Genomic DNA, 25105 nt, shown 5'->3' with positions numbered 1-25105 from the left:
ACTTCACATTCTTTATCAAGTAAAGGGTGTAGTGGGGCACATGAAGCATTTATTAAAAACCCACACACATGTACACATCTACACACAAACTCTGTAGGTGTGAGTCCAGAAACCTTGTAAAACACAAGATGCTGGAATGTTGATTGAATTTACATGTTGATAAAAATTTCAGTGAAATGAGCCTCCTATCGTTTAAGATCACTGTGAAAAATCTAATTGTACAAACTGTTCTTGTAGGAACATAGAGAACTATCCGCTGTCTTCAGTAGCATTAACCAGATTTCCCTCCTCCATTGCTTGCTATTGCAAGAGTACTTAAAACTGAATCCTATTCAGCAAAAAAATAAAAAATCTGCAAGTCAATCAGTGGCATTTCCAATGCATTTCTACTTCTGCATTACAGCTTCCAAATGCAGATATTTGAGAAATATAAACCTTGTAAAGCACAAAGGAAATATTTGACCAAGTCACATTCTCACTGATCATTCTTGGTTAAATAAGTCTTAGAAAGGTAAATTATATCATCATCTTAAATATTTATTCTCTCTTGTAATTTCCATATCCTAAAGCCAACCTGTTTAACTGTTAAATGTACATACTCCATTTAGGGTGCAAAACTACAGCTGTAAACTTTTTTCCCCCAATGAGTTATATGTGATACCTTAGTCATTAATAGTAAATATGGATACTATTTGTATAAAGTAAGCTGAGTTTTTTTCATTATATTTTAGAGAATAATCATTGTCTTATTTTGAACCATCAAAAGCAAAAAAAAAAAAAAGAAAAGCAGAGTCTCTTCAGTAGCTGGTGTGTTTTCTTACAAAATAAAACACTATTTTGATGCTAATCCTTTGGACAATAGTGTAACACCTTGAAGCTTTTCTAATGTTTTTGTCTAAAGAATATATTCTTAGATACATATTTTTCTCTCCAAAAATATTTAAAATGTATTCTGAAAGTAAAATATTTTGGCCAAATACAATCATGAGAGAGTCATTTCCTAGGCAGGTTGATAAGAAGTCTAGGGGTCCCCAAGGAGAGAGGGGTCTGGAATTCTCAAGGAGGAAGAAAGGACAAACTTTTTTTCCTTCTCTACATTCCTTAGGATTATATAACAATAATGTATCCTGCCTGAGGACAGTCTCTGGATTAAACCTTCTGGCTGATTCTGTTATCTTAAAATGTAAATTATGGGAGTAGGTCTGGTGAGGTCTTTATAACCTCCAGACATTCTTTGGATTCATTGGAGAGTATATAACTTCCTTGCTAACACTAGCAAGCGGGTACTCTTTCTGCCCCCTTCTGATGCCTATGTCAGAAGCTTTCTCTATCTCCTTTATACTTTAATAAAACTTTATTACACAAAAGCTCTGAGCGATCAAGCCTCGTCTCCGGCCCCAGATTGAATTCTTCTCCCCCCAGGGTCAAGAATCCCGGTGTCTTCGCGTGATTCAACAACAACCTTTCAATCATTTGCTTTTTTTCTCTCCCATCTGCTTTTAAAGGGGTCATATCACAGTGTCACAAGATTCTTTGAATAAAGCTCTTCTTTTGTATATATAGACAATGGGAAGAATATACAGCTGTAGGTCCCTAGGTGAAGGGACAAAAAAGAGAAAGAAGTTGGTGATAAACATGTATCAGTTAGCTCTAGTTACAAAATTCAGTTCAGTTCAGTTCAGTCACTCAGTCATGTCCGACTCTTTGCGACCACATGAATCGCAGCACACCAGACCTTCCTGTCCATCATCAATTCCTGGATTTGACTCAAACTCATGTCCATCGAGTGGGTGATGCCATCCAGCCATCTCATCCTCTGTCGTCCCCTTCTCCTCCTGCCCCCAATCCCTCCCAGCATCAGAGTCTTTTCCAATGAGTCAACTCTTCACATGAGGTGGCCAAAGTACTGGAGTTTCAGCTTTAGCATCAATCCTTCCAATGAACACCCAGGACTGGTCTCCTTCAGAATGGACTGTTGGATCTCCTTGCAGTCCAAGGGACTCTCAAGAGTCTTCTCCAACACCACAATTGAAAAACATCCATTCTTCAGCGCTCAGCTTTCTTCACAGTCAAACTCTCACATCCATACATGACCACTGGAAAAACCATAGCCTTGACTAGACGGACCTTTGTTGGCAAAGTATTGTCTCTGTTTTTCAATATGCTATCTAGGTTGGTCATAACTTTTCTTCCAAGGAATAAGCATCTTTTAATTTCATGGCAGCAATCACCATCTGCAGTGGTTTTGGAGCCCCCAAAAATAAAGTCTGCCACTGTTTCCACTGTTTCCCCATCTATTTCCCATGAAGTGATGGGACCAGATGCCATGATCTTCGTTTTCTGAATGTTGAGCTTTAAGCCACCTTTTTCACTCTCCTCTTTCACTTTCATCAAGAGGCTTTTTAGTTCCTCTTCACTTTCTGCCATAAGGGTGGTGTCATCTGCAGGTATTGATATTTCTCCTGGCAATCTTGATTCCAGCTTGTGTTTCTTCCAGCCCAGTGTTTCTCATGATGTACTCTGCATATAAGTTAAATAAGCAGGGTGACAATATACAGCCTTGACATACTCCTTTTCCTAATTGGAACCAGTCTGTTGTTCCATGTCCAGTTCTAACTGTTGCTTCCTGATTTGCATATAGGTTTCTCAAGAGGCAGGTCAGGTGGTCTGGTATTCCCATCTCTTGGAAGAATCTTCCACAGTTTATTGTGATCCACACAAAGGCTTTGGCATAGTCGATAAAGCAGAAATATAGATGTTTTTCTGGAACTCTCTTGCTCTTTCCATGATCCAGCAGATGTTGGCAATTTGATCTCTGGTTCCTCTGCCTTTTCTAAAACCAGCTTGAACATCTGGAAGTTCACAGTTCACGTATTGCTGAAGCCTGGCTTGGAGAATTTTGAGCATTACTTTACTAGTGTGTGAGACGAGTGCAATTGTGTGATAGTTGGAGCATTCTTTGGCATTGCCTTTCTTTGGGATTGGAATGAAAACTGACCTTTTCCAGTCCTGTGGCCACTGCTGAGTTTTCCAAACTTGCTGGCATATTGAGTGCAGCACTTTCACAGCATCATCTTTCAGGATTTGAAATAGCTCAACTGGAATTCCATCACCTCCACTAGCTTTGTTCAAAATTACTCCCTAATAAAACCACCATCAAACCTCCTTAAGGGTTGATGCTCACACATCTGGGGTGAGCTAGAGGTCACTAAGGTATCCACATATTATCAATACACTATCTTTTTCTGCAGGAGGTTCATACTAAAACTGTTGGGGAAAATGGACCAAAGTGTCTGTAAATAAATATGATATCTTCAGTATTTAAATAGCTAGATGTTATGTCCTAGCCAATGATATTTGCTCTTTATTAGAAGAGAAATAGATTCTTTGAGAGAAAATTCTTTCTACATGATTTTGTGCAAATCAGGCTAATAACATTTTAAAAGCTGGGGAAGAAGGAGGAGACATGTGGTGAATTTTAGAGTGGAGACCTAGACAATTTATACCAAAAGTTAATATATACATATATTTTTTAAACTCATTAATGAGTTCATTTTTCCAGATTATGTACACACTATTATGAATATATCCAGGTAAAATGTACAATCTGCAAATAGAATTCAACAATTTATATGATCAGCTACCTTTCTGCTAATTCATTTAACATTATTGAAACCAGTCTTATGCATTATAATCATCATGTTGTTAACTAAGTTCATTCAATAAATAGATAATTCACTTTCATCTTAGGTGAAGACTTATAGCTTAGGACTTGTGGCTCAGCAGGTAAAGAATCCACCTGCAATGCGGGAGACCTGGTTTCAATCCCCAGGTTGGGAAGATCCCCTGGAAAAGGGAAAGGCTACTCATTCTAATACTCTGGCCTAGAAAATTCCATGGATTCTATAGTCCGTGGGTGTCAAAGAGTCAGACATGACTGAGCTACTTTCACCATGCATATTCTATCGTTAGTAAGACAGTTGCACTGAGATATGTAATTCTTATAATTATATTCATATGGGTGGTTTTCTTTGGTGAGAAATTTGGCCAAGAAGAATATCTTGTTTTGTGAGCATTTCAAAAATTTTGTCTTTTAAAGCACATTCTACTCTTTAGGTGAAGAAAAAAAAATTATTTTCCTTCTAGTCTTCCGGGTTCTCAACTAGGGCTTTGTAACCAAAGACAGAGTAACAAGAAGAAAGCATAGAGGTGTGTTTAAAATGAGTTTTACGTGGCATGGGAGCTTTATGAAGAAATGGAGACTTGAAGAAGTGATGAAACCTGAGTGATCATAGGCTAGCGTTCCACTCTTTGATGAAGAGTGGTGGGAAAATGTGATAGGATGGAGGGGTATGGGCTAAGACTAGTAAACTATGGGAATCCTGCAAAGTCTGTTCATTCAAATCCCCTAGCATCCCCCTGCCTTCCCCATAAGGCTGTGCTTCTCTCTGGGCATTGGGAAGGCACCTCTCACAGGAGGGTTTTATGACTTGCTTCAGAGGGTGAGGCAATAGAGGGGGTCACAAAATCCTTCCTACACCCTGCTTCTCACATTCCCCCAGCTTAAAATATTCAATATGCCAACACAGTGTGTTTTGGGATAGTATATTCCGAACTCCATCAACTGCAATGAACTCAGTAGTTGTGTGTGTGTTTACATGTGTGAAAGAGAAAGAGAGAATCCCAGAAACGTGTATTACAGATTTCAGAAATTCATATATTGGAAAAGAACATAAACATTGTTTGAACCTTTAATCCAAAGGCTTTTAAACTGCATCTAAATGCTATTTCTGCTCCAAGTTAAACTTCTTAGAAACCATTGTTACTCTAATTTCCTTTTCCAATATTTATTTATTTGGCTGTGCAGAGTCTTAGCTGTGGCACATAGGAGATCTTCAGGCTTCGGTGCAACATGTGCATTCTTCAGATACAAGATGTGAGCTCTTAATTGCCACATGTGGGATCTAGTTCCCTCCCTGACAAGGAATCAAACCCAAGTCCTCTACATTGGGAGCATGGACTGTTAGTTACTGGACCACCAGCAAAGTCCATCTGGTGGGCTTTAAAATTTTTTTAAATTAAACATAGATCCTTTACTTTTGGAGACAGAATTTTTGCCAATGCAAGTTACAAATTAGGTCCATATGACCTACAAGCAGCATGTGCAATCTTAGATAAGCTTGCCCTCAAGATCCATGCCTTAGGACATGCTCTATAAGTAAGACTGTCTTTGAGCTCAAGAAACTGGGTCTCTTCAGGTGATACCCAATAGGTGTGTATCTTATCTTTTTGTTTTCCTTAGGCTTGGCCCAATTTGACTGGGAGATTTTAGTCGCAATGACTTGTTATTCTTTTTTTTTTTTTATAACTTTAGAATCTTGGATCTGGACCAATTGGATTTAATCAGTCCAATTAAGAGAGTGTAATTAGGAGAGCCGTGAGGGGGTGCAGGTAATTTACAGGCCCTGGATTTCTGAAGGCACATATGAAGGCACATCGCACTTGATGCCCAATCACCAATGTTGCAAAAGGCTGACATTCTACTCTTTTGTTATTCACATCACCTCTCTCTGCCCTCAAGTTAATAGGCCCTTTTAGAAATTAATTTGGCCTTACTGATGATTTGATTAGGCAAGTTACAGATTTACTTCTTGATAGACAGACGGACATACTGGGTAAAAAGAATGGCTATAAACAGGTCAGTAAGGTGGTGGTGAGAGGGGAGAGAACCCATTCTGTAGTCCCGTAATTAGATCTTTTGCTAAGCCTGTGCCTCTGGACCATGAATTTCCCATTTCTCAGTATTTTCTCTCCCCCTTGGTAGGACAGAATAAGCCAGAGTGAGCTCAAGTTTGTTTCCCTTCTACAGGCTGTAGATAACTAGCTTCCCCTGAGGGCAGACTTTGTTAAGAATAGAGTGCTCCCATATACAGTTGACTCTTGAACAGCATGGCTTTGAACTGGCTGGGTCCCCTCATTTGTGGGTTTTCTTCTGTAACAAATACGACAATCCTACATGATCCAGCAGTGGTTGGTTGAATCTGCAGGCATAGAACCACACATACTGAAGGCCAACAATAAAGTTATTCGTGGATGTTTTAAAGTGTGGGAGTTGATGAACACATCCCCTCCAGTGTTCAAGGGTCAGCTGAATTTCCAAATGCTTCCTTTTCCCCCTCCTCTGACAGAAGCACAAAGGGATTTTTTCCTTAATATTTGGTGGAACTCCTGGAGGTAAATCTCACAAAACGGTGAAGGTCTACCTATAACTAGGTTGTCCTGGAGTTTTCAGTTCTCAGAGTTGTGTGCACTGCACCTCTGGCAATTTCACAGCTCAGGTTTTCATGAATCTCTACCCTGGCGCTGGTCCCCCCCACCCCCGCCACCCCTACAGTTTTTGCTCATGAGTCTCTGCTCTGAGAAGTGCCGACTCCTGTTTGTCTCTCCTGTCCTGGGGACTGTGGTTTGTCCTATCTTCCCCTCCCCCACAGATCTAAAAAGAGTTATCGATTTTTCTGTCTGTCTAGCTTTTTATTTATTGTTAGGAGGGAGGTAGGGGACTTCCAGGCTCCAGTCAGACAGAACCAGACACCAGAATTTCTAAATACATTTTAATCACTGCAAAAATTCATAGTTCAAAGATTACGGAGATCAAGGAAATCAAGTATTGAGAAATCACCCTGCAGCCTAGAAGGAAAAATACACAATTTCAGTCTAATAGCTTTAAAAAAGCTTTACCAACCTGCAAATGGCAAAAACAAACCCATGAAGAAGATAATAAGCATGTGCATTGGCTTTTTGCAAACTGAGTTAGGACAATAGGTACATCTTTTTCCATACAGAATTCAAGCGGTTGCCATAACAAAGAAAAAGTGAAGTGAAAGTCATTCAGTCGTGTCCGACTCTTTGTGACCCCCTGGACTGGACTACACAGTCCATGGAATTCTCCAGGCCAGAATACTGGGGCGGGTAGCCTTTCCCTTCTCCAGGGGATCATCCCAACCCAGGGACCGAACCCAGGTCTCCCAAATTGCAGGCAGATTCTTTACCAGCTGAGCCACCAGGGAAGCCCCATAACAAAGAAAGGGAGTAGACAGTGGAGGGTCCAGGTGGAGAGACACGCTAGAATGCATCAAGGTGTCTCATTGCACAGGAAAACCAGTCTCAATCTTCTGAAAAGTATCAAAAATCAAACAGGAAGAAAAGCCACACCCAGTAGTTTGCATATGCAACTAAGACACCATGATCCTCTGAAGCATTAGGTCCTTGTTAGTCATTTATTCCCAAATTGCAGCAAATTCATGATAAGATCAAGGTAATGATTGAATAAAGCTTTGCTTGGGCAAAAAGGTTATAATCATACCACTATTTTTAATCCTCTTAGTATACTCTTAATAATACTCTGGTGGCATTTCAAGATTTTTTATTGACAAAGAATTCAGTAGTCCTAATAAACTTATGAATATATTACGTTGCCCTTCTGTTAACAGATTATGATGTTATACAAGGCACACCAGTTTACTGCAAATTCGAAGGCAATGCCTGAAGATTTATTTTCTGCCTTTGAATCTCTTAATTCTGGTTTTGTTGGGGAGAAAATTATTTGCTTTTCATCGAGTATTATTTTTGTTGATGATGATGATAAAATATATATTGTAATGACTGTCATGCTTCTAATAATGTGTTCTGTATAATTAGGGTGGATTACTAGAAAAATCTAATGGTTTGGAACTCTGTGTCACTTTTTTTTTATAGGAAGTTTATAGAGACTCATCTGAAAACCATTCCCAGTCGTGCGTTCTCAAATCTGCCCAATATTTCCAGGATGTAAGTCACATTTTTCTAATATAAAAAGATGTTTGCAATTGTGATATGGAGTTTTCTAATGGAGTTCTATCAAGAAACACACCTGTTAAATATTGCACTTACGTAAGGCAATGATGTCTACATTTTCAGTATGAAAATGAAGTTTATGTACGAGGTGTTTGTTTGATTTTGCTGCATCTCCACCCCCTAATCCCTAGATGATTTTTTTAAACCTAAAGCAAATTTAAGTACCTTTGGGTGTTAAGAACTTACTAATTCTTAGTGTATGTCAATATATTTTGATACATGGCAAAACCTTAGCCAGAAATCTCTCCCAAAAACAAATATATATCTCTCGAATCTATCTATCCTCATTACCAATTCTTGATTCTCTTTTCACCACCAGTACAAATGTTAACATTTTCTCATAAATGTAGTCAATGATTTCAGACTTCTCACTTAAAAAAAAGAACTAAAAATAATTCTTAATCATAGAAAACCAAACTGCTGTACACTCAAGAGTGAGGAGAAAAAGAGCTTCCATGTTGCACTGACGAGTGTATCTGTGTACGAAATGAGCCAGGTTTTTATTTTAAGTCATTGATTCTGACAAGCAGCACAGATAATCCAGGGACACCAGTAACAACACCGCCAGGAGCAGCCTGCGTGGTCTCTGGCTGAAATTAGTCAGTTCGTGACCACTTATTGTCTCGTGTGTCATTTCAGGGGCAGTTGTGGTTTTTAGTTGTCACGGCTGGAGAGAGGGGTGCTACCAGGATCTGAGGGCTGAGTTGAAGGATCTGCTTAACACCCTATAAGGCATAGGACACCCCACACACAACCAAGCATGATCCAGACCAAAATATCAGTAGTGCTGATGCTGAGGAGCCACCCCAGCTGAACGTCTCTGCAGCTTGGTTTTTTTCCTACCAGCCCTTCCTTTTTTTCAAATTCTTGTCTTCTTTGGTTTCTGTGCTGTTGTTCCCTCCCTCTTTTTAACATCTTACCCTGACTCCTCCCCCTGTCTCCTTTCCTGGCTTCCTGTCTCATTCAGATCCTTACATACCAGTCCTTTGTTTATTTTGTCCTAATTCCTCTATGCCCTCTGCCCCTTGAATGAACACTCTCTTGCCTTTGGACTCACTGTTACCTAACGCAACTAATTCTTAAAGGACTATCTCTAGCTCTGACTTGTTCCTACAGTTCAGGGCTATACTATAGATTTCTTTCTTTCTTTCTTTAAATACACTGCAGAGCAGTTTTAAGTTTACAGCAAAACTGAGGGGAAGGTACCGAAAGTTGCCCTATACTCTCTGCCCCCTGCCATGCACACTCTTCCACATTATCAACCTCCCCCACCAGGCTGGTACAGTTGTTATAATTGGTGAGTCTACACTGACAGATGGATTTTTTTTTTACCGTCTGAGCCACAAGGGAAGCCCAAGAATATTGGAGTGGGTAGACTATCCCTTCTCCTGCAGATCTTCCCAATCCAGCAATTGTACCAGGGTCTCCTGCATTGCAGGCAGATTCTTTACCAGCTGAGCTACCAGGGAAGCCCTTATGTCCGACTCTTTGCGACCCCATGGACTGTCGCCACCCAGGCTCCTCCATCCATGGGATTTTCCAGGCAAGAATACTGGAGTGGGTTGCCATTTCCTTCTCCAGGAGATCTTCCCAACCCAGGGATTGAACCCAGGTGTCCAGCTTTGTAGGCAGACGCTTTACCGTCTGAGCCACGAGGGAAGCCATTAGTGTCTCTACTTGGCTATATTCACTCATTCATTCAGTGAATAGTTATTGAGCCCTACTTTGTGCCTGGCACTTTGCTAGATGTGTCATATACAATAGCTGACAATACTCACAGAACCTCGTTTCCTTCCTAAGAGAGTAGCAAGTGCCATGATGGAGTCAGTTCCAGGGTGACCTAGGAACTCATGTGAGAAGTCTGTTACCTGGATAGGGGGTGTGGTCAGGGTAGGCTTCCTGGAGGAAATGGTGCCTAATTTGCGATCTATATTGTCTGGGGAAAAAAACAAAAACAGATGAGGGAACGATAAGTCAAAGAAGAAGAAAAAATGGCTGTCAATGAAATTAAAAATAAGTTTGTGGAAGCTGGAGCTTAGTCTCAAAGTGGGAACAGTAGAGAAGAATAAAACTGGGACATAAGTGAGGACAGGGCTTTGTGAATCTTTTGAAATCTCCCCTAAGGAGTTTGAAATCTCCCCTAAGGACTAATCCACAGGATGACTATATCCAGGGAAGTGACAGATCAGATGTTTTAGAAATATGCTAAAACAGATGTTTTAGAAAATATGAAATCTGGGAAGTGACAGATCAGAATATACAGGGAAGTGACAGATCGGATGTTTTAGAAACATGCTCTGTCTGTGCTGTGGAAAATGGGTGGAAGTGGAGCAAATTGGAGGCAGGAAGCTAGTGAGGAGGTTGACTCAGTGCCCAGCGAGAGGGGTGGCAGACTGAATGCGGATGACAGACGGAATGGGAATGGCTTGAGCCGTAATTTAAAAAAAAGTGGCTAGGTTTGAAAAATAAGGGAGAAGAGAACAAAAGTTGGTTGACTTGGAGGTGGAGAATTTCATCGTTGTTTCTGACTGGGACCTGTGTGTGGTTGACGAGCACGTTTGCCAAGGCAGAGAAGTTTTCTGTGCATCTGCTATGGAGGGGCAGGGGATACGTCAGGAATTCAGTTTGGGGCACAGGGCATTGGAAGTGCCTTGGAGGCATCAAGCAGCTCTATCTAGTAGACATCAGGGTATCAGTTTTCATCAGTTCATTCAAGAAATATTTATTCATTCCCTGGTATATATCAACTGCTGGTCTAAGTGACTGGGATACCTCAGGAAACAAATGGACAAGGAACCGTGCGCCTGTGGCATTTACATTCAAATGAAAAGAAATAGACAAGGAAGCAAAAGCATGATAAATAAATGTTAATTCAGGAAGCAAAAACGTAATAAATAAATATGTTAATTCAGGAGGGGATTTGGGTATTGAAGCAGACTAAGGACCTTAGAGCTGGAAATCCCAGGTATGTAGGGGAACTGGGGAGAGATTTGGGTAGAGATTGAAACTTGAGAGTCACAAACAGGTAGAAGTAACGTGACCAGGGAAAGGCATCAGAGAGGCTAAAAAAAACCTGAAGAAAGAACAATTATTTTAAGAGTATGAGGTCCCTCGGGAGGCAGGAGGGAATGGCATCCAAATAGAGGGTTGACCTGCAGGAAGATGGGCATCCTTGGTGCTGTAATAAGAGAGTCGTAGTATGAGGTGGGCAGAGGCAGGTAAATTAATAGGCTTCTTGGAGGGGAATTCCAGAAATTCTCAACTCAAGGTTTTGATCTTTTCTACAAATTATTAAAAAGATTATCTACTCATACTGAGGGTAGAATGGGCAGGGTTAGAAATTTGAGAAGGTTTAAAATAAAATGATAGACAATAAAAGAAGGAAGGTTAACTGAGATGTTCAGGATGTCCAGGCAGATCTGAAGGTCCTGAGGAAGATTCCTCCAAGGAGTCTGTGCTGAGATTCTCCAGTCCGGATTAAGCATGCCCGGAATCCCATCAGAGAATTTATCACTCCACGTGTTAATCCCATTTACCAGTGTGTATCTCTCACTACTGTGAGTTCCTAGAAGCTCAGTGCCCATTTACTAACATATAAAGTAAATTTTCAATGTATATTTCTTGAATGAAAGCATACACACACACATAAAAAGTCCCATGGACAGAGGAGCCTGGCAGGCTACGGTCTATGGGGTCGCAAGAGTCCGACACGACTGAGTGACTAAGCACACAGCACAGAGAACAGTCAGGGAGCCATCACATCTCAGGGGAGGAGAGAGGTCAGCAGGAGGTTTGTCTGGGACAGTACACTGTCCCACCTATTATTCTGACTTAAGTATTAATAGTACCATTTTTTAACTCACAAAAATATCCTATTTTGGATGATAGACGACATGGTTACCCTAGTGATTACATACAACTTACATGCTAAGAAGAAATTTGAGGAAGAGGTTGGATCTGATTTTTCCTGATTATAAAAATAGGACAAGCTGTTAGGGAATCATTGCTTTTATCCCACTGAATAAATGGTTCCTATGTGTTGTCTTTGCAACCAAGCTATGGCAGCCCTCTAAGGAGGTATCATACAGTTGGAGAAATTGGAACTTCATTTATTATGACACGAGCTGAATGACTAAAACCTTAAGAAAGCTTTGCCCCTCCTAAACTAAGAAATTCAGGAGAAATACTGGAGCAATGGATAGGATGCAAAGTTAAGAAAACAAGTTTGCTACCTTCGTAATTAAGCTTGTCCCTCAGATTGCTCAGCTTCACCCACCTTAAATCCCCATGTCTACACAATAAATTCTTTTCAACATCCTCAATGGTTTCCTCTCTGTCAGAGATATGACATTTGGATCAAAATAATTTATGTAATGTTATCCACAAGTGGCAAGGGCTTGGGAGACCCGACAAATCAAAGGATTACTGGTTAGAGGGTAGATAATTCGAGATGGAAAGGACAGGACCCTTAGAATACAACACCAGTGGTAAAAGCTCAGATGGAACAGTCAGCACTCCTCTTAGAAGCAGTGCATTAATGAAAACATTTTACTGGCAGATTCAACTCAAACTATATTCCAGGGGTTTTTAACCTTGCCTTGTACCTTAGAGAGGCTTCCCAGGTGGCACAGTGGTAAAGAAATGTCCTGCCAATGCAGGAGACGCAGGAGACATGGGTTTGATCCCAGGGTCAGGAAGATCCCCTGGAGGAGGGCATGGCTCCCCACCCAGTGTTCTTGCCTGGAGAATCCCATGGACAGAGGAGCCTGTTGGGCTACAGTCCAGAGTGTTGTAAAGACTCACACATGACTGAGCACGCATGCACATACCTTAGAGTCATCTGGGAAGCTTTTTAAAAATAAAAGTATTTGACCATCCCTTATATACTCTGAATTAATTATTCTGGACCGAGTCTTAAGACATGTTTCAAAAGCCTCCCAGATAGTTCCGCTGTGTGGCCAAGGTTGAGAAGCTCGGCTCCACATACAGGTGGGCACCATCTATTAATCATTCATTTTCCCAGATCTCATAGAAATGCCTCTCAGGAACATGCAGTCCTTGAATCTGGCTGCATTAGTCATTCTTATTACGGAATGGAATTTAAGGAGACTATCTGAAATATCATCCCTTGTGTATTCTTCATGAGTTGTTTGGTTTTTTTTTTAAAGTACTTAGAACTTTGTGTTGCCTTTCCTTTACAACGTTCAAAACCAACCTTGAGTTTTCAGCCTCATCAAAATAAAAAAGCAAAGTCTTGAGAGAGTATACAGCCACCACTGCATGGAATGCTCCAACAGAGAATGGTAGCTTTTTCTTCACCTTTGAAAAGTGAAAGTGAAGTCTCTCAGTCGTGTCCGACTCTTTGCGACCCCATGGACTGCAGCCTACCAGGCTCCTCCGTCCATGGGATTTTCCAGGCTAGAGTACTGGAGTGGGTTGCCATTTCCTTCTCCCAGGGATCTTCCTGACCCAGGGATCGAACCTGGGTCTCCTGCATCACAGAGAGACGCTTGACCCTCTGAGCCATCAGGGAAGTCTCTATCTTTGAAAGATGAAAGAAGTCTCATCTTTGAAACTACATCTCCACTCTCATGCTGTTAGGTACTCCATTAAAGATGCTTCTTATTCATTTGTGTATTCTATTCTGCTGTCTTTCACTTTCTATTTTGAGTAACTAGCCTATTCATTCATTTACTCATTCATTCACTTAATTACATATTTATTGGAAGTCTACTACAAGACAAGCAATATGAAAGGTACTCAACATTCAGTGTTCATCAGACACCAGGCTCAGTTCTCCATTTCAGAGAACTGGCTGTCTAATGAGACAACATAAATCAAATATCATCCAAGCACTTGCAAAGTTTCACTGTGATAATTAGTGGAAGGAGAAGTTCGTGGTGCCATGAGGCTATCCTGTGAGAAATTTGACCTAATCAGGAAATTTGGGGAAAGATTCTAAAGGAAGTATCAGTTCAATGAAACCTGAAAAATGAGTAAGACCAATGAATTGGTAAACTTTCAGATAAAACAGGATCTAAAAAAAGTAGTCGTAACTACTTTTAACATAATTAGGGAGAAATCATGAGGGTTGTACCTGTTTCATGACCTGGGATGCCCCTGACAAAGCAGTTACATCAGAATTAATGGTATGTTTGCAGTTCACGACCTTACTAACTTTCTGCTTTGTCTTTTACTTTTGTGACATTCAGCTACTTGTCAATAGATGCGACTCTGCAGCAGCTGGAATCACATTCCTTCTACAATTTAAGTAAAGTGACTCACATGTAAGTACAATGAAAAGTGCAGCATAAATCCAGGCTGCAGCCACTTTTTTTGGGGGGGGGGGTTGTCTTTTTATTTTTTTAGTTAGGAACTTTGTATTTCTACATATCAGGCATTTGTCTCTGAAAATCCAAATTGTTGTCGTTTAGTCACGAAGTTGTGTCCAACTCTTTGCAACCCCATGGGCTGCAGCACACCAGGCTTCCCTGTCCTTTACCACCTCCCGCAGTTTGTTCAAACTCACATGTCCATTGAGTCAGTGATGACATCTAACCATCTCATCCTTTGTCACCCCCTTCTCTTCCTGCCTTCAATCTTTCCCAGCATCAGGGTCTTTTCCAATGAGTCGGCTCTCACATCAGGTGTTAAGTAAAACCTCAAAAGATTCCACTACCAATTCTCAAGTGTTTCTCTCCATTTAAGTATTTGCTAAGATACAAAAGATTTTGTTAAACTGAGGAGCAACGTACATCCACAGCCCTTTTTTGATTGATAATTTTGGGGATCCAGCGACTTCACTTTTACTTTTTACTTTCATGCACTGGAGAAGGAAATGGCAACCCACTCCAGTGTTCTTGCCTGGAGAATCCCAGGGATGGGGCAGCCTGGTGGGCTGCCGTCTATGGGGTCACACAGAGTCGGACACGACTGAGGTAGCTTAGCAGCAGTAGCAGCAGATGGCAATAAGAGCTGTTTTCTAGAACATGGATCAGAATTTCTGTTAATGATTAAATTCTTAACTTGTTCTCACTCTCAGTTTATATTAATTCATCCTAATTTTCACTTCCATGGCAGAAGTTAAAGACAAAATTAGAAGTCCTCTTCCTAAATTGTCATTTCTATTACTGCTGTGTTGTAGATTTTATTGGCATGGATATCAGTAAGTCTAAATATTTACTGGCTACCTACTAGATTCCAGCTTCTGTGCAAGTTTCTGAAAAGCTAACATTTTCCCCCTCAATTAGGAAAGAGAAATGTAGCCTTGTGAGATTAAAACAGCAATGAAGAACTGTAGGTTTTGAGTTGGTCAAAGTGGGGTTAAAACCCTGGTTTCTTTGCCTGTCATTATCTAACCTTGATGTTCCCTGGTGGCGTAGTGGTTAGGTCTCAGCAATCTCATTATCTAACCTTGGAAAAGTCACATAATCCTTCCTAACCTCAGTTTCCTCATTTGTAAAATAATGGTAATAAGAGTTCCAACTTAACATGCTCATTATAAATACTGAATGACACAATGCACGGAAGCATTGAGCACACTGCCTACGCACAGAGGGCTTTCCAGGGGGCTTTCCAGGGGGTTCAGCGGTAAGGAACCCGCCCGCCAGTGCGGGAGACTCAGGTTGGATCCCTGACTCAGGAAGATCCCCTGGAGGAGGAAATGACAACCCACTCCAGTATTCTTGCCTGGAGAACTCCATGGACGAGGACCCTGGCAGACTACAGTCCATGGGGTCGCAAGAGTCGGACAGGACTGAGCGACTGAGCATGCGCACACCCTACCACACAACACCAATCAATACACTTCACACTCTGTTTTTATTTCTGTGGTACCTTACAAGCTATAAAAAGTTTTATATAAATAATCACATTATATTCTTTTAAGCAGCCCTGTATTGTGAAATATTAACTCTTTTCTTGATTAAGAACAAAAATACTTATCTATAAATAGTGTTCTAGACATTATGTTGAACATTAATGGACTTTATTTAACCTTCAAAAACCCTGTGAAGTAGAGATTATCATTTGTATCATTTAATTAAGAAAAACATAAATGTAGAAGAGATAAACATGTTATCCTAGGTCACATATTTACTAAGGAAGAGGGCCAAATTTTTTACATCATACATATCTGTCTCAAATATTTTTTCCCAGTACACGACAGTGTGCTACCTTCAAGAACACTGAGGCTCAACTTTGTTCCTTTGTATGATAGCTGCATAATATAGCTAGTGGGAAGTTTCCCAGGGAGCTTAGCTCGGTGCTCTGTGTTGACCTAGAGGGGTGGGATGGAGAGGGTGGGAAGGAGTCCAAGAGGGAGGGGATGTATGTATACATAGAGCCAATCCACTGTCTTGTATAGCAGGAACTAACACATTGTAAAGCATTGTAACACAATGTAAAGCATTGTAAAGCAGCTATATCCCAATAAATATAAATAAATAAACATGCAATCTAGGGAGAAAAAAAGAATACTGAGGCCCAGAAAGTTGTCTCCAGCATACAGTATTAGATCAACCATCAGTCTGAAAACAACTAGAGGAACTAGAAAAAAAAATCTGTTTAAAGGGATTGAATGTTATGAAGGGAGCAAGAACTTAAGGGGAGAGGAGATCCTCAACACAGCATTCGACCGTTTTCCTCTTGAAGAATTTTCTGAATTGTAAACAACAGCTGAGGGGTTGGGAAAATGACCAGAGGTTTAGGCAGTATCTTAGGGCTAGGGAAATATTAATAAATGCTTATCACAAAGTAATTTTATCGAAATTAATTTACCCAATTCTTAGTCCCCATTTCGCATCAGTAGAGTACAGCGTTTAAAGTATTTAACAAAATTCTGGCTTTGCCAATATATTCACATCTTGTTTTTAAAGTAGTTAATTAGTTACTACTTCCCTATACTTCTCAAAGCACATGACAAAGTTGCCCTGATAGATGTCCGGTAATTATTTAATTTTAATGAATCTCTCCACACTTGTTAACTAGAGAGAGCAAATTTAGTCAGAGAGGCTTGCCTCCATTTTTTTCCAAACCCACTGCCACTTAAAAGCAGACTACAAAAAGAAAACAAAAAAAAAAAACCCTGAATATCAAATTTAAGTAAAAGTTGATAAGGATCTGGGACTGGCTAAGAACTAGGTTTTTGGCCAATATTCTCATTCAGTTCCTTGTTTTAAACAACACAATCTTACATACTGTTCAGTCACTAAGTCATGCCCTACTCTTTGCAACCCCATGGACTGCAGCACACCAGGCTTCCTCGTCCTGCACTATCTCCTGGAGCTTGCTCAAACTCACATCCACTGAGTCAATGATGCCATCCAACCATCTCATCCTCTGTCGTCCCCTTCTCCTCCTGCCTCCAATCTTCCCCAACATCAGGGTCTTTTCCAGTGAGTCAGTTCTTCCCATCAGGTGGCCAAAGTATTGGAGCTTCAGCTTCAGCATCAGTCCTTCCAATGAATACTCAGGGTTGATTTCATTTAGGATGGACTGGTTAGATCTCCTTGCAGTCCAAGGGACTCTCATTGTATTTGAATTTCTTTCGAGTCCAGCTCTGCTGACTGGAGCAGCTTCTCATAAGCTACTTTAACTCAGTCTCCGTGCTGAGTGAGAGTCTGAAGCTTTCCTAATACCCTTGGCCCATCTAACTTTGCAAGTGAAAGGCCAACTCGACTTTATTGTTGCCCTCAATTCTTCCCCCCAGGCCTGCTCTTCATTCATGGACTGGAGGTATTTAGGGTGTGGGCAAATATCTCTAAGGCTGATGATCACAGTCAAACGCTGGCAACTAATGCCTAGGGAATAATCAAGGTGGAGAGCAGGGATATGACAATGGAAGAATATCAGTAGTTGGAAAAAGTTCCTTCATAGGAGGGTTTAAGCCTTCCTTTCCCTTTCTTTGGCTGATCCCTCCCCAACCTGAGAACTCCCTTCTCTCACCTTGTAGATTTCCCTTGTTCTTTGGGTTTGGACTGTGTACTAAGTACCTGCCATAATGCCAACTTCCCTGTTTTGGCTCTTAGAATTAACAAAGATTTCTCAGAAGAAGAAAAACCCAGAGTCTAGACATATGATTGGTGGTAGTTTCTGACTCCTGGGACCCCTTGGACTGTAGCCCACCAGGCTCCTCTGTCCGGGGGATTTTCCAGGCAAGAATACTGGAGTGGGTTGCCATTTCCTTCTCCAAGGGATCTTCCTGACCCGGGGATCAAATCCACATCTCCTGCATTGACAGGCAGATTCTTTACCACTGAGCCACCAGGGAAACCCTAGACATATGGTTAAATGAACCTAACCTAATTCGGAGAAGGCAATGGCACCCCACTCCAGTACTCTTGCCTGGAAAATCCCATGGATGGAGGAGCCTGGTAGGCGGCAGTCCATGGGGTCGCGAAGAGTCGGACACGACTGTTACTTCACTTTCACTTTTCACTTTCATGCACTGGAGAAGGAAATGGCAACCCACTCCAGTATTCTTGCCTGGAGAATCCCAGGGACGGGGGAGCCTGGTGGGCTGCCGTCTGTGGGGTCGCACAGAGTCGGACACGACTGAAGGGACTCAGCAGCAGTGATGCTAGACTATTAATCTGCTCTCTTGTGAAAACACTGCATACTGAGCATAATGTTAGACTTTTCATCTAAATGTCCATTTTATTTTAAATCCAATGAAAGAAAATTAATCTGTAATGAGCATTTCTATTTCTTTTAAGGTCTGGTTGATGATTTCCTTTAAACATCATTAAAAAAAAAAAAAAGGAAAAAGAAAGAGCTGTATTTGGAGTTAGAATTTCTATCTTAAGGCCCAGAGTTGCCTCTAACTGTGTGACAGGAGATCAGTCACTTAATCTTTCTAAGCGTCTCCATCATTTTTGTCTGCAAAATAAGGATGATGTTACCTGCTTCACTTAAGTCAGTTCTTCCATTCCCTCACTGGTAGAAACTTTCTGAGTAATAAGTATACCCAATGTCTTTTTGCCTTTTAATCTTCCAACACTAGGCTTTTTAACTTTTTATTTTGTATTGGAGTATAGCCGATTAACAAACAATATTGTGATAGTTTCGGGTGAAAAGCAAGGGACTCAGCCACACGTATACATGTATCCATTCTCCTCCAAAGGCCCCTCCCACCCAGGCTGCCACATAACATTGAACAGAGTTCCCTGAGCTATATGGTAGGCCCTTGTTCCAATTAATAAGCTTCAAAATCCTCAAACATTTCCCTGACACAGCTAAATTACCTTTTTGTAAAAGAGCATACTTGAAGATTTAAGCAGACTATTTGGCACTGCGTATTAAAATTTTTTATATGGAATATATATTGCTTTGTTTTGCTCTTTTAAAATGTGGGACTTTTTTGCATGCCTTTTATTTTTTCTTCATTTGAACAAGATAAAATAAAAAGTGAAAATCACAAAGTCCTAGCCTGTAAACACCTCCCAGAGATGACCACTATTAACTGTGTGCTTTGTATTTTAACAATTTTATCCATGCTTATTGTATGAGTTTGGGTAGACTAATTACTGTAGGAAATAGACAAAATTTCAACTGTGTAAACCCCTGTGTAACTGAGGGGTATTTCTTGCTCACAGGACCGTACTGGGTGGGTGAGCAGGTGGCAGGCCGCCCTCCTCCGTGCCGTCACGCAGGGATCCAGGCTGTCGGTCCAGAGGCGCTGACCTCTTCAGCTGTTGTTGACACTCGCCCCGCAGCGCCGTTCCATCCCAACCCACTGCACTGCAGTTACATGTGGATTGCCCTCCTCTTGCTTTCCCCAGCTTCCTGGAAGCACATCTAGCCTCCTGCATGCTTGGGCCATAACTGCAGATTCAACTTCACCCTCACAGGCATTCTTGGAACCCACTCAAATTTGTACTTCTTTTTCACCCTTCTTCTTTCATCACACGCTTCTGGTACTTACCCTACGCCTCCCTTGTTTTTTTGTGAAAAGGTTATACCAGCTGCATTCACTTCTGACATCTGTCTTCATTTAACTAAACTACTGACAGTCCACACCCGTTCCTTGCTTTAGCTGAGGTTTTATTTTTTCTGGCTTTATTGAGGTATAACTGCCGTATAACACTGTGGAAGTTTAAGGTATACAGTGTGTTGATTTGATATACTCACATATTGCAAAATGATTCCCACCATAGCATGAAGGAACACCTCCACCCCGTTACATAATGACCATTTCTTTTTTGAGAACATTTAAGATCTCTAGTAGCAACTTTCAATGATATGCTGCTAAGTCACTTCAGTCGTGTCTGACTCTGGGTGACCCCACAGACGGCAGCCCACCAGGCTCCCCTGTCCCTGGGATTCTCCAGGTAAGAACACTGGAGTGGGTTGCCATTTCCTTCTCCAATGCATGAAAGTGAAAAGTGAAAGTGAAGTCGCTCAGTCGTGTCTGACTCTTAGCGACCCCATGGACTGCAGCCTTCCAGGCTCCTCCATCCATGGGATTTTCCAGGCAGGAGTACTGGAGTGGGGTGCCATTGCCCTCACAGTATTATTAGCTATAATCATCATGTTGTACACTGGATTCTCAGAGTTTGCTACTATTACAGCTGGAAGCTTGTACACTTTAGCCAGTATCTCCCCAGTCCCCTGCCCACAGCCCCATCGCAGCCCCTATCCGAGTTTGGCAATTTTTAGATTTCACATATAAATGATTTCATACAATGTCTATATTTCCCTCAGCAGAAATTTTTAAAAAGTCATTTGTGAGGAAGTGTTAACTTACCTCAGAAAGTGGCTTCTTTTGCCTGGTGTTTTCTTTTGATATCTCCTGTCCATTTTTCCTTTTTTTTTTTTTTTCACTCTTACTGAAAAACCCATCTCCTCTTTTGTGTCTCTCCCCCCCCTCCCTCCCCCCTCTTTCTTCTCTTGCAGCCACCATGTTGGTTGCCAGCCTCATTTAATCAGCTGTGGCCAACAGCGGTGTTTATTTTCCCTTAATTCTCTCTCTGCTTCTAAAGTGGATTCAGCTGGGCTATACCCTTTCGCTGTGACATTCTCTTGGGATACTCACTTAAGTTCGCTTGTTCAACAACAGTCACTCATGGAGCAGTTTTCCAGACGGCAAACCATACTCGGAGAGTTTTCAAACTCTTCTAACTAGTTTGCATTTGACTGACAGCAGTTCAACCCCTCCCCGCAAATGGAAAGCTCTAGCAAGGAGTTTATTGCTCCCCACGAAGAGCACCTTGACTCAGCTGATGGTCTTAGAGGCGCAGCGGGGGCGGCCAGGAGCCCACGCAGAGGGACAGCCCGCAGTCCGTTTACCCAGCATAGAGGGAGTATCGGGGACACAGGACGCTTAGTTTCAAGTCAGAACGAAATGTAAACAGTCTGGTTTAAAGTGGGTCTCTCCCTGCAGGGTCTTGGTTGGGTAAAGGTCATGACATGATAATTTAGGATTAGTTGACACAATGGGAAGATGATGAGGCGATGGTGTCTTGGGATATACACTGTTGAAGTGGTGATGGGTCTTTCAAGAAGTTCCCACAATGAACAATAAAGTTATTTTCCTTGACAAAATTATGCTAATGAAGAAACGAGACCGGTAAGGTCACACCGGCAAGAAACAGTAAACTGAGCTGGGAGATGGTTTCTGTTCTGAGAGTTAATGCCACTCTCTCTTTTCCATGAGTCTGTTGCATGTTTGCTGTACTTCGTCAAATGTCACACCTTGTGGGGTTTTTTGCTTGTTTGTTTGAATTTTTACAAATATTGCAGCACCCCCAACCTGAGGTCTCCAATGCCTGCTCCAGCTTTCATTCTGCTCAGGTGAAAAACGGTAACAAAACTAACACCTATAGAGCCTTTACTGTACACACGTGAAACCTTATAGAGACATTATTTACTCTTCACAAGAGTCTTACGAAAGAGGCACTAATACTGTCCCTGTTTTACAAATTAGGAAATTATGGCTCAGAGAGGTCAAGGAACTTGCCCAAGGTCACATAGCTAGAAGTGGCAGGGCCAAGATTTGACCTTCAGTTCAGTTCAGTCACTCAGTCGTGTCCGACTCTTTGCGACCCCATGAATCACAGCACACCAGGCCTCCCTGTCCATCATCAACTCCCAGAGTTCACTCAGACTCACGTCCATCGAGTCAGTGATGCCATCCAGCCATCTCATCCTCTGTCATCCCCTTTTCATCCTGCCCCCAATCCCTCCCAGCATCAGAGACTTTTCCACTGAGTGAACTCTTCGCATGAGGTGGCCAAAGTACTGGAGTTTCAGCTTTAGCTAAAGTTTTAGCTTTAGCTTTGTTCTTCCAAAGAACACCCAGGGCTGATCTCCTTGCAGTCCAAGGGACTCTCAAGAGTCTTCTCCAACACCACAGTTCAAAAGCATCAATTCTTCAGTGCTCAGCTTTCTTCACAGTCCAACTCTCACATCCATACATGACCACTGGAAAAACCATAGCCTTGACTAGATGGACCTTGTTGGCAAACTAATGTCTCTGCTTTTCAATATGCTATCTAGGTTGGTTATAACTTTCCTTCCAAGGAGTAAGCGTCTTTTAATTTCATGGCTGCAGTCACCATCTGCAGTGATTTTGGAGCCCTCCAAAATAAACTCTGACACTGTTTCCACTGTTTCCCCATCTATTTCCCATGAAGTGATGGGACCAGATGCCATGATCTTCATTTTCTGAATGTTGAGCTTTAAGCCAACGTTTTCACTCTCCACTTTCACTTTCATCAAGAGGCTTTTGAGTTCCTCTTCACTTTCTGCCATAAGGGTGGTGTCATCTGCATATCTGAGGTTACTGATGTTTCTCCTGGCAATCTTGATTCCAGCTTGTGCTTCTTCCAGCCCAGCATTTCTCATGACGTACTCTGCATATAAGTTAAATAATCAGGGTGACAATATACAGCCTTGACGTACTCCTTTTCCTATTTGAAACCAGTCTGTTGTTCCATGTCCTTTTCTAACTGTTGCTTCCTGACCTACATATAGGTTTTTCAAGAGGCAGGTCAGGTGGTCTGGTATTCCCATCTCTTTCAGAATTTTCCACAGTTTATTGTGATCCACACAGTCAAAGACTTTGGCATAGTCAATAAAGCAGAAATAGAGTTTTTCTGGAACTCTCTTGCTTTTTCCTTAGGTCCATCCAATTATTCAGTAATAAAATTAAAAGGTAATAAGAAGGTGCAAATTACTGATATATGCTACAACATGGATGAGCCTCACAGACACCATGCTAAATGACAGAAATCAGACACAGAAGACAATGTATTTATGATTCCATTTATATGAAATGTCCAGGTAAGGCAACTTTAGAAGTAGAGAGGAGATCCGTGCTTTCTAGGAAGAGGGCAGGGAGTGAGAATTGACTGCAAGTATGCATATGATTACTTTTATCATTGATAGAAATGTTCTAAAACTGAATTGTGATGATGAATGCACAATTCTACAAGTTTACTAAAAATCATCTAATTGTATCAAATTGCAATGCATAAAATTATGGAAACTTTCCTTCAACAAAACTATTTTTAAAAAATCCCAGAGGCCAGATTCTGTCTTCCAGTTGTTACCAGCAACCATTAGATTCAGGTTCCTTTTAGGAATCAAGCCTCAGGTGCCATTCAGAAGGGGTCAGACTGTAGGTCTTACTAAGTTTTCTTACCTTCTTCATGTAAGCCTGGGGAGGGCCTTTAAACTCTTAACCAATTTACACATGTTGAATATATTTACTTCTATTAATACCAGTGAGAACCTATTTCTAACAGGCACTGATTTCACTGATGCTAGCTGTGCATTTCGATAGCATGTATATAAACCTAAGTAGGTAAGTTATAGACCTATATGATATTATCACACATGCTGAAGTGTTTTTAAATAACTGTATAGGAAAACAGCTTCTCCGATGGCTCAGTGGGTAAAGAATCCACCTGAAATGCAGGAGACACAGGAGACTCAGGTTTGATCCCAGGGTTGTGAAGATCCCCTGGAGAAGGAAACAGCAGCCCACTCCAGTGTTCTTGCCTGGAAAATCCCATGGACAGAGGAGCCTGGCAGGCTCCAGTCCATGGGATCACAAAAGTGTCAGACACACCTGAGCGACTAAGCACACGTGGGAAGAGAAGGGCCTCCCTGGTGGCTCAGTGGTAAAGAATTCCGCTGCCAGTGCTGGAGGTGCGGGTTTGATCCCTCAGTCAGGAAGCTCTCCTGAAGAAGGAAATGGTAACCCACTCCAGTATTCTTGCCTGGAAAATCCCATGGACGGAGGAGCCTGGCATGCCAAATCCATGGGGTCGCAAAGAACTGGACACAACTTACCGATTAAACAACAACAATATGAAGATAAACCCAAGTGAATTAAGAATACTCGTTACCTGTACTGCCTCTGAAATAGCAATGGACAGAGGAACCTCACCGACCGATTCCTGTGCTGTTATCCATTATATAATCCATGCAATCCCCCACTCCCCATGGCCAGGTTACTTGTTATTATCAATAGTAAAGATATCTGCTCTCAACAGACCACTGGAGAGATTTTTAAACCTAAAAGGAAAAAAAGTCTCTGAGGCTATGGATAAGAGAAAGGTCACCCCAAAATTTAGATGGATCAAAGCTAAGTTAATGATGGAAGAAGGCTGAACAGCTGTTGTGTCCCTGAGAGAAGCAAAAAGTAGCTTTTTGTTGGTGGGACTGGTTCCTGGCAGAAAAAGTCCCTGGGCACCAAGGAAATATGTATTCTTCTCATGAACCCTTGTTAAACCTGATTAAGACTGTTTTATCTTTCATAAGAACAGAAATGACTATATTATAGTGACTATGTTTCTTATAACTTTTACAGAGAGATTCGGAATACCAGAAGTTTAACTTACATAGACTCTGGCGCCCTAAAAGAGCTCCCCCTTCTAAAGTTCCTGTAAGTATTAATGCCTATCCCATCCTACCCTTTTTTAAAAAAAGAGAATTATAATGTAGGAATATCCCCGGGATAATGTGGACCTGGGTCATTTTAGCTGTGAGTGGTTGGGTGGCCTGGGACACACCACATCCTGTGACTTACTCCCCACCTTTTCCCTTCAGGCAAGGTGTCAGGTGAAGTGAGTCACATTTTTAAAACCTATTCAAGGGACTTCCCTGGTGGGCCAGTGGTTGAGAATCCACCCGCCAATGCGGGGAATGTGGGTTCAATCCCTGGTCCGGGGAGATTCCACCTGTCGCAGGGCAACTAAGCCCGTGC

The 25105-nt window shown here is 41.5% G+C and overlaps 1 protein-coding gene across 2 annotated transcripts in view; it reads left to right on the top strand.

Annotated features, from left to right (window-relative positions):
• The window catches only part of TSHR (thyroid stimulating hormone receptor), a 158324-nt gene that overhangs the window by 80029 nt on the left and 53190 nt on the right, over nt 1-25105 (top strand). For both annotated transcript variants that reach the window (XM_086319359.1, XM_086319360.1), the window contains exons 2-4: nt 7756-7827; nt 14106-14180; nt 24710-24784. In XM_086319359.1, coding sequence (XP_086175485.1) covers nt 7756-7827; nt 14106-14180; nt 24710-24784 — 222 coding nt within the window. The remainder of the gene's footprint in view (nt 1-7755; nt 7828-14105; nt 14181-24709; nt 24785-25105) is intronic.

The sequence above is a fragment of the Bos grunniens genome, chromosome 10 (assembly GCF_055505025.1).
Source record: "Bos grunniens cultivar Pamir isolate PY7600 chromosome 10, Bosgru_T2T1.0, whole genome shotgun sequence".
In the NCBI taxonomy this organism is placed as follows: Eukaryota; Metazoa; Chordata; class Mammalia; order Artiodactyla; family Bovidae; genus Bos; species Bos grunniens.
This window is presented reverse-complemented; position numbering and strand designations above follow the sequence as displayed.